This window comes from Geospiza fortis, unplaced genomic scaffold (assembly GCF_000277835.1).
Source record: "Geospiza fortis unplaced genomic scaffold, GeoFor_1.0 scaffold284, whole genome shotgun sequence".
NCBI classification, from domain to species: Eukaryota; Metazoa; Chordata; class Aves; order Passeriformes; family Thraupidae; genus Geospiza; species Geospiza fortis.
In genome coordinates, this window is record NW_005054508.1 from 91658 (window position 1) to 101534 (window position 9877).

Genomic DNA, 9877 nt, shown 5'->3' on the forward strand with positions numbered 1-9877 from the left:
TGTCCTCCTCCTCTGAGACAGGGAGAGCTTGCAGGGCTCTAGGGTGACAGAAACAAAGGGACTTTGGGAATGAGAGATTTGCATTAGTATAGGATTTGCAGGCAACCCCCGATGGGGGGAGAGAATGATGCATCTGACTCCATCTTATCAGAAGGCTAATTAATTACTTTATTATACTATATTATTCTATACTATATTATATTACATCTAAACTGAACCTGCCAAGCACTCAACTCTGTACCCAACTGCACAGAATCTTGTGACTGTCACCCCACAGTCCCAGCACACACAAGGGAACAAAATCCCATCACTCTGGATAAATAATCTCCGTGTTGCATTCTACTTCTGCACAAACACAGGCACAGCAAATGAGATAAGAATTGTTTTTCCTTTCTCTGAGGTTCAGAGAATGCGAATCCCAGGAATATTCTTGGGAAGAATTGTGCCTTGCTTTTCTCTGTGAAGAGAAACGTGGCCACACATTACCATGAGGAAATATCCATACGGCTGTTCCTGACCCACCTGTCCCCCAGGGATTTTTTTCCACCTCATGTGTCCCTTAGGAGCTGTATGAAAAGGCCTCCCAGGAGGTGACAGGACCCCTGAGCACAGCCCACCAGTGGGTGAACATGAGCAACGTGTCCGTGGAGCTCAACGCCACACACACGGTGAGAGCAGGAGAAACCCCTGTTCCCCCAGCAGCACCTGCCACCAGGAGGGAAAATGGGCTTTGTCCCGCTTTTTCCTGCATCAACACCTGGCACAGGGAGGGAAAATGGGATTTGTCTCGTTTTCTTTTTCTTCTCCCCTCCTGATTTAGGTTCAGACCTGTAAACCAGCCCTGGGGCACAGCTTTGCTGCGGGGACTATTGACGGAGTGGGGGCTTTCAACTTCACCCAAGGTAATTTGGGGGCAGATCCCAGTGGGGCATCCCCCAGATGGACTGCCAGCCCTGCAGTCACTTCACAGCATCCAAAGGGATGGGTTTTGGGAAGGTGGAGGAAACCAAACAAACCTTGCAGGTTTGTCCGTGGCCATTTGGGAATAGCATATGGCCAAAGGAAGGAGAGCAAGGGGATGGGTTTTGGGGAATAGGGAGAAGAAAGAGCTGGTTTGGGGGTCTCCTGCTCCTTTGTCCTCCTTACCTGGGAGCAGGGAGTGTCTGAGAGCTGCTGGGGCAGCTGAGGAGCAGAGTTTAAAGGTGTTTCCCCTCAAGGCTCAGTGGAAGGGGACCCGTTCTGGGATCAGATCCGGGACCAGCTGCTGGGAGAGCCCTCGAACGAAACCAAAGCCTGCCACAAACCCAAGCCCATCCTCTTCAACACAGGAGAGGTAAGGACACACCTGTGTGGGGTGCAGTGATCACTGGGCTGGGAGCAGGGATCCCAATCCCTCATGGCTTTGTCAGGGAGCTCCAGGCAGTGTCTGTGATGTGTGCTGAAGAACGAGGAGGGAGCATGGCCTGCCTGGGCTCTGCAGAGCTGCTGCTCCACTGATCCAGCCCATCCCCATGCTCAGGGCATGGCTTGGTGTTTTCTGAGCTCTGCTTTACAACTCTAACTGGAAATTGCTGCCCCTTTTCCCACCTGATGCTCCCTTGGCACTGAGACAAATGCTGCTGCTGTGCAGAGAGATCATGTCCAGGGTTTTCAGAGCACTTAAACGAGGCCATCTGGGTAAGGAAATTCATTGTTATTCCTTCCACCAGCCTCGTTAAAAGCTTCCCTGCTGTCACTTCGTGTTCAATCAGCTCCTCACCTCAGCTCTCCCCAAAAGAGGCCCCAGCTCCTCCCAGCCTCCTCCTCCATGCAGGAGGGTGTTACTGAGAGTAAATTACATTTTATTCTTAGGGCTTTAGCACATTTTAGGGATGCTCTGGCAGGCCTCCTGCTTCTGATGTGCTTCACAAGCTTTTGTCATTCATGTTTTGCCCCCAGCAAATTGCTCCTCAGAAAAGAAACATTTTTTTGCTTGCTGGAGTGGGATTTTTCATCTCCTCATCAATCCCAATTCTATTCTTTTTCCATGCAGGTGAGGGGTCTCTAAGTGCTACCCTGACCTTCTTTACCCACTTTGCCTAAAGCTGCCCCTCTGGCAACACCTTATCTAGGGGTTTTTTGGCCTTACCTATAGTTTTTACTTCTGCCTTTTGTGACTCTTATGGTCAGACATCACGTGAAGGTAGAACACCTTCTCACGTGTTCCACAAATAAATTTAATTTACAAACAAATTCATCTGCCTGGATGGTGACTGTAGGAAAGAAAACACCTCAAATTTTTATTTTCTACTAAACCAGAGTATTTATATGCACTTTTTGCTCCCCCTCAGATGACCTGGCCCCACCCCTGGCACCCAGACATCGTGGATGTGCAGATTGCTGCCATCGGGTCCCTGGCAATCCTTGCTGTGCCTGGGGAGTTCACGTGGGTATTCCTCGGCTCTTGCTGCATTTACTGCAGCCAGATTTCACTCAAACCTCCTGGAACAGCTCTGCCTGCAGGTAGCAAGGGGGGCAGGCTCAAAATTGTCCCCAAACTCACACTGAGAACGACTGAGATGCGCACAGGCGTCCTGAATCATCTTGGTTGTACCAAAATGCAGTTCCAAGGAAACCAAAGGAATTTGTTAACCTTGATTCTGTTTTTGGCACCACAAACGCCGCAATGATGAATTGCGCTGACTGTTGGTGCTGCAGTGATGCAAATTTAAATAGGATCATGATTTATCTCTTGTACCTTTATTCCTAGCCTGCCCCGGGGTGCCTCCAGCCTCTCCCTGGCTGTGGTCATGGGTGTGAAATGTTTTGAGGTGTTTTGGTTGAACTTGAGCACAAAGCCTTTTAAGGGATGTTGGGCAGTGCTGGAGCTGCTGTGGGAATTTCTGGTGGGTGCTGCAAGTCCAGGCAGCAATTCCTGCTTTAGATCCCAACTCCAGGGGGGGTCGGGCTGTGCTGCCAGGGAACAGGGACAGGACAAGGGGAAAGGGCCTCAGGCTGGGCCAGGGGAGGCTCAGCTTGGCCAGCAGCAGGGGTTTCTGCAGGGACAGGCCTTGGCAGGGGCTGCCCAGGCAGCTTTGCAGTGCCCAGCCCTGCAGGTGTCCCAGGAAGGGCTGGAGGTGGCACTCAGTGCTCTGGGCTGGGGACAAGGTGGGCCCTGGGCACAGCTGGGACTCCATGGGCTGGCAGGGATTTTCCAGCCTCAGTCATTCTGGGATTCCATGATTCTGGAGCCTGACTTTGTTCCCTCCATGCCCCAGGACCATGTCTGGACGCAGGCTGCGGGAGGCTGTTCAAAGCGTGAGTTGCTGAGGTTCCCCAGAGTGCAGCACATCTGGAACTTCTCTTTTCTTCAGCCTCCTGCTTTTTCCCTCCTCTCCTCCCAGCTGGGCTCATGGCCCTCGTCTCCCACAGATGTTTCCTTCTCCCATTTTCTTCAGACAGATTTTCCATCTGCTTCCTGACAGGCAGGAGAAATGAATATCCTCCCCAAAACACCAACTGATCGGGTTTCAGTCCATTAAGCCAATTCCACAGGGATCCAGGCACAACTGATGCCAGCAGGAGTTTGGCTTTGGGATGGAGGGGTTCAGCTCCTTCATCCCTGCCAGGACTCTGCAACATGAGAACAACTGCTGAAAAAAAAAAAAAAAAGGCAAAAGTATTTTTTTCATTTGATTGACACATCCTGGCTGCAGCCTAAATAAAATCCCAATCCCAGATGCTGTCTCCACAATCCACTGGTCTTTCTCATACTTATATCCCTGATTTTTTTAGGAGTATACAGACATCAGCTTCAAAAAAAAAAAACCAAAACCCTAGATTTACTGGAATGTGAGGTCATTTGTCCTCTTTTTCTTTGGGGAGTGAATATGAGACCTTAAAAAAGGCAAATTGCACTTGTAGGCTTGCATTCCTGGGCATCCAGCCCCCTTCCCACCATAACTTTGTATTCTGTCCTGAATAATAACAATAACAATAACAATAACAATAACAATAATAATAATAATACCACCAACTAACATAACAGTAATAACAATATTGATATAATAAGAATAACAATTAAAAAACCCCAGTATAGTTGTGCATTAAGCAGTGGTTTCAAGGTAAGGGTTTTATTTCCTTCCTTAGGAATTTGATTCCCATGGGACACCAGGGATGAACGTTGTGATTGCAGGTCTGTGCAATGTCTACACCCACTACATCAGCACCTATGAGGAATACCAGGTAAATGTTAAAACTGGGGATTGAAACTGTCTGAGTTCACTTTTTGGCTCCAGGGGCTAATCATTCATGTGAAATTTTCTGTGCTTAGAGTTCTTTTCCTTTGCCACAAAAATGGGCAGGGAGAACTGGGAGGGAAGGTTGGAAGAACTGGGGTTGGAAGAATCCCACCCCAAAAAGTTGGAGGGGGAGGCAAGTTGCATCATAAGCCTTTAAAAGAGGGTAAAAACTGTGCTCATTGGAAGAGCAAAGAGGGTAGAAACTGTGGTAACTAGAAGAGCAAAGAGGGTAAAATCTGGAAGAGCAAAGAGGGTAAAAACTGGAAGAGCAAACAGGCCCTCCCTATTTGCAGCAGGTTGGAGAATGAGGAGTAACCTGAAATTGCACCAGAAATACTCTGGCAAGTTGTTGGGGCTGTTTTCTTATCAGAAAGGGAATAAATAATAATATATCAGCTGATCTTGAGCTGGCTGGGATGGGATGTGCAAATCACTCAGGAGCCCTCCCAACCCTCCTCTCCCAAATTTGTCCTTTCCAGCTTCAGCGATACGAGGCTGCCTCCACTATTTATGGGCCACACACCCTTTCTGCTTACATCCAGCTGTACAGGGGCCTGGCCAAGGCTATTGCTCTGGTAAGCAGCTTTTCCTACATGCCACAGGCTGCTGGGGACACCTAAATCTTAAGTCAGTGGTGGTGGCTGTTCCTCACCAAGGCTACCTGACTGCTGTGCCCTCTCTTCAGAATCCACCCTGAGAAATGGTATGAAAATAATTCCTGTAATGGGGCCCTGACACCTTGAGAAATTCTGGGGGTTTTGCAGCTCAAAGTGTAGGAAATCAGTGCTTCTAAACTTTCAGCACAGCCTGAAGTTGCTGCTTTTCTACCAAAAGGAAAATAAACCTGCTGCATTTTTGGTGTACCTGGCGATGCCCATTACCACTGTGACCATGTGAATGGGCAGGAGCAATGGGCAGGAATATCCTGGGATGTTCTGGGGCTGGGTTTAGGAGACCCCAGCAACAGGGCAGCAGGTGTCCTGCAGGGATTGTTCCTGTGCAGCTGGAGATCCTCTGCTTTGCTTTCACGCTCACTTCATTATTCCTACAATCTGTGCCAGCAGAGGCTGGGGGGCAGAGCTGTGGTTCCTCAGGGAACCCTGGCTGTCCATGTGCATGTTTAACAAGCACATCTTCCCTCTCCCAGAATGGCACTCGGGAGCTGTCCCCTGGTCCAGAGCCCCCATTTTTCAACGTAACCAGCCTGACCCTGCTGCCTTCTCTGAGCACCGAGAGCGCGCCGGCCGGTAAAACCTTTGGGGATGTGCTGGAAGAAGTGAGACAAGAGTATCGAGAGGTGAGAGCTTCAGGGAAGCCCTAAAACCTGCTGGAGAAATGGCCTTTAAATTCTTGCCCCTCACCCCACAAGCCTGTGAGTTGTGGTGCCCTCAGACCAAACCAGGTTTCGTCTCTCTGGTAGGCAGGGACAGAGCGTTTCCATGCCCACGCACTGAATGGGAATAAAACGGGTGGATAAAGGGGGGAATAAAAGCCCCTCACTCAGCACAAAGCAGATTTCCCCTTCTGCTTCAAAGCAAAATAGCAGCTGATGAAGTTGGCAAATATTTTACAGGGATTTTTTACAAGCAGCAATCAGGTCACCTTTGATGCCTCTGCCGTGGAATGTAAATGAAATGAAATCAAAATGTCAGAAATTGTTCTGTTTAGATAAGATGTTCAGAGCAAGAGCTTTCACCTCATTGCTGTCTCCTAACTCCCTGCAGTAAGGCAGGGAGGCATTCTGAAAAAAATCTCCCTTATTCCCTCCCTTTTCCATGTGCAGTGGTGGAGTTTATCCAGCACACAGAACAAGTGGAATATCAAGGCCCAGAGCAGCAGTTCAAAGCACAAATTGTCCACTGCTGCTGCAACAAGTCGAATTTTAAATAACTTAAAACAACAGCAACAACAAACCAAGCACAATAAAACACCACAAAACCAACCCACCCTTAAGTACATCAAATGGCCTCTTCAAAGGATGCTCTTAATGTGCTGCTCAGCCTTTAATACAAATCTCAATTTCCCCTCCAGGGAGAAGTTGCTGAAGTGACTTTTGTGGGTGCAAACCCCAGGAACTCTGCAGAGAACACAGTAAGTGTGATGGAATGATTCTGGAACTGGGGTGTTTGGGATTGATGGAATGATGCTGGAATTGGGGTGTTTGGGATTGATGGGATTGATGGAATGATGCTGGAACTGGGGGTGTTTGGGATTGATGGAATGATGCTGGAGCTGGGGTGTTTGGGATTGATGGGTATTTGGGTAGGATTTTTTCTTTGCTGGGAGACCAGAGGAAAATGGGAATGTTGTGCTTTGGGAATTCACACCACCAGAAGGCTTTTTGGGGCAACAGAGTGAATTTGGGCTGTTTATGATCTCTTTATATTATTGAAGTTGTATGTGTTAGGCCAGGCTGGTATCCAGGGCAAACCTGGCATCTAATTTCCATCCTACCACCCTGCTGCTTTATTTTAACTAAGCAAAGGAAATTAGAAAAGCACTTAATTCATTCCATCACTCACTTTGCATGGACATTGTGGCTGCACATTCTCTTCCTCCAGATAAGTTCTTTGCATCGTTTATCAGGTTAATTTGTGCTTTGGCAGTAAAATAGAACAGTAATTCCCACATTTGCCAGTAAAGCATGAGGAAGCAGAGTCCCTATCCAGTTTAAAGTGCCACAGAACGTGGGGACCTGCCTGTCCCTTCAGTGTCTGCCTGACTCTGGTGTTTTTATTCCAGACTGAGCATAACTTCCTGACAGTGGAGAGATACTCCAACATTTCCAGCAGCTGGCGTGTGGTGCTGAACGACGCCTCCTGGGACACCAGGTGGGTGCCCTGAGCAATTTCCCTGTCCCACAGAATCCGGGGACTCATTCCAGTCTAACCTGAAGGGCTTCATTCCAGAGCTCCCAGCCCCAGGTTAGTCTTGGCCCTGCAGGTGATGCTCTCCAGATCATATTTGGGGGGGGGTAAATTTGGCCAAACTGGTGTTCCCCTTGGCTCCAGAGTCTGGAATGGAGGCTTGCAAATTTGGGAAAGAGAGGAGGAAGGGCAAGAATTATGGAAGGTTTGTGGTCCAGCTTGCTCCTAGCCATATCCATGAATAAGATGCCAAAGAGAAAACAGGAGAAACTCACAGGGAAAACTGGCCAGATGTGCTGTGCAGCATAAACAGACAAAAAAAAATTTAAAAGATTTGAAGAAAGAAAAGGCTGGCGATGTCAGCCTTCAGGAAAAGTATCTACAAAGCATCAAGGCTGGTGACGCCTTTCAGAGCTGAAGGTGAATCTTCATCAGCTTCCCAAGAAGGGCTCCCTTAGAGCCAGCTGAAAAATCCCTCGTGTCCCGATGATGTGTGGGGTTTTGAGGCTGAGCATTCTCTGTAGAGTTTTGGGGCTTGAACAGAAAGGCTTTTGCACAAGGAATCTGTAAAAGAAAATGGGCTTTTGATGTGGGAATGGGTGCCAGAAGTCCTGAGCTCAATAATTATAGATTTTGTGATTTAAGTGACTATCCACCCTCTCAGTTTAGCTCTGCCCCTGCACAGTGAGGACTTTAAGATGCTCCAGGGAAGTGTATTTTGTCTCGTGGCACGCACTGAGCTCCAATGAAACCTGGATTTCCTTGCTGACTGCAGTTTTGGGCCTGTTTGGCAGGTTTTACTGGAGCAAAGGCTCCCGTGGCCAGAGCAATGTGACCATTGAGTGGCACATCCCGGCTGGCACGGAGCCCGGCGTGTACCGGCTGCGCTACTTCGGGCACTACAAGAAGAGGGCCACCCTCGTTCGTGTCATCTCTGTCCCCTTTGAGGGCTCATCCTCAGCATTTCAAATCACAGCTCCATAGGTGACCCCCTTCCCTAAAGGAATAAACAGGAGATTTGGTGTCTGGGCTTTGGACGGTTCTTGTGGGTTCTCTCCAATTCCAGGTGATTCCATGATGTTCCGGGATGTTTTTTTTGGTCACTGCTGCCCTGTGGGTGCTGCTGGTTGTCATTTGATGTGCAAAGATCGACTCCCTGGGAAGTTTTGGCTTTTCCCTGCAGCTGTCTCCTCAGTCAAGTGGTTCCTGTCCTGGCCAGGCCAGATTTCAGCTGATTCTTATTGTAATGATGATGTAAATTCTTCTTTAGTCATTAAACCTGTGCCTGTTGATGGTGAATAGGCTCTCCTGGAGGGAATTAGATGGAAATCAGTAAGAACTGAATTAATGAGTTAGGCCACCCAGAGTCACCTACAGGTGGGTCACCAGAAGGGTTTGTGGTTCCTCTCCAACCCACACACGAGTTCATCCAAGCACAGAATGAAAATACCATTGCAGGGCACAAGGACAGTGCCCAAACCTGTTGGCTGAAAGGGTTTCACCACAAAAAATTCACCACAGGAATGAAGAGGATCTTCCCAGGAGGGTTTCAGAGATGCCTGGACAAAGCCATGACCACCCTGACCCAGTGCTGGTGGCAGGTCCCCGCTGAGCACTGCCATAAGTGGGAACTGCTCCACAATCCCTAAATCTCTGCCCTCTGTAAGTGGTAGAATCAGGGGCCACAGGGAGAATAAAACATATTTCAGGTCTGGGTTTAGGATTCTTGTAGGGCCTGACAGCTAAACAACAGTAAATGTTTAATAAGCTCCAATAATGTGTACCAATTTTGTATGCAATCTCCTTAATTCTTCAGAGAATCATCAATCAGATAATTTTGCCTCTCTTTAAAATCAGTAGGAGAGGATGAATTATTCATTTCCAAGCAGCTGCAATCAGTCTCAGAGATCCCCATCCGGACGAGCTCAAAGCAGTTGCAACACTGAGTCAGGAAAAAGAGAGAGCTTTGAAAGAACATCACTGGGAATCAAATCCCTGGGGATGCTCCTGATGTCCTGCCCTAATACCCCCCCCAGCCATCCCACTAACAGAAGGGTTTTTTTTTTTCAGTAGGTGTTTTTTTCACATGTTTAGGACACGTTTAAGCAAGCCAAGCTGAGTTGCACATTAAAATATTTACCCTCTAAACCATGAACATCTGACTTCAAAAGAGAGTTTTTAGGAAGCAGGGGAAGAGGGAGTGCTGAAAGCCAGAATTAGGATATCTGGAGAAGCCCTCGTGCCCCAGGGCAGGTGCCCTTGTGAGACACCTCGTGTTTATTTGGCTGTCACCAGTGAGCAGAATTTAGGGAGCATTTCTGGGGGGATTTTCACCATATTTTGTGCGTAGAAAACTCTCTGGGAGAGAAGCCCTTGCTTTTATTTGCTCTGTAACAGCACGGTGGCTGTTGGCAGGGAGTAACCAGCAGCCCTTCCCTGCTTCCCTGCACGCTTCTTTGGGATGCTGTGCCTGGATCCAGCAGCCACTAGGTGCCAGTGCTGTTTTACACGAGAACAAGCTCGAGCCAAAGCCTAGGAAAAAAAAAAAAAAGAATTTTCCAGGAATTTGGGCGCCTCGCCAGCTGTTAAATATAGCACTCACTACTCCTCACAGTTGCTCGTCCCTCTCCCCTCGACGTGGAGCCATTTGTGCCCTGCTACGTGCTGGGGAGAAGGGCAGGATTCCACCTTTGTTTTATTTTGGTTGGCTTGGGATATGAAGTCCCAGGA

The 9877-nt window shown here is 48.4% G+C and overlaps 1 protein-coding gene across 1 annotated transcript in view; it reads left to right on the plus strand.

The window, feature by feature from the left end:
* ASAH2 (N-acylsphingosine amidohydrolase 2) overlaps window positions 1-8131 on the plus strand; it is a 16465-nt gene extending 8334 nt beyond the window's left edge. Inside the window, exons 10-19 of the mRNA XM_031063501.1 lie at window positions 821-902; window positions 1218-1333; window positions 2331-2425; window positions 3258-3297; window positions 4129-4224; window positions 4760-4855; window positions 5428-5577; window positions 6312-6371; window positions 7023-7111; window positions 7942-8131. Coding sequence (XP_030919361.1) covers window positions 821-902; window positions 1218-1333; window positions 2331-2425; window positions 3258-3297; window positions 4129-4224; window positions 4760-4855; window positions 5428-5577; window positions 6312-6371; window positions 7023-7111; window positions 7942-8131 — 1014 coding nt within the window. The remainder of the gene's footprint in view (window positions 1-820; window positions 903-1217; window positions 1334-2330; window positions 2426-3257; window positions 3298-4128; window positions 4225-4759; window positions 4856-5427; window positions 5578-6311; window positions 6372-7022; window positions 7112-7941) is intronic.
* The last annotated feature ends 1746 nt before the right edge of the window (window positions 8132-9877 follow it).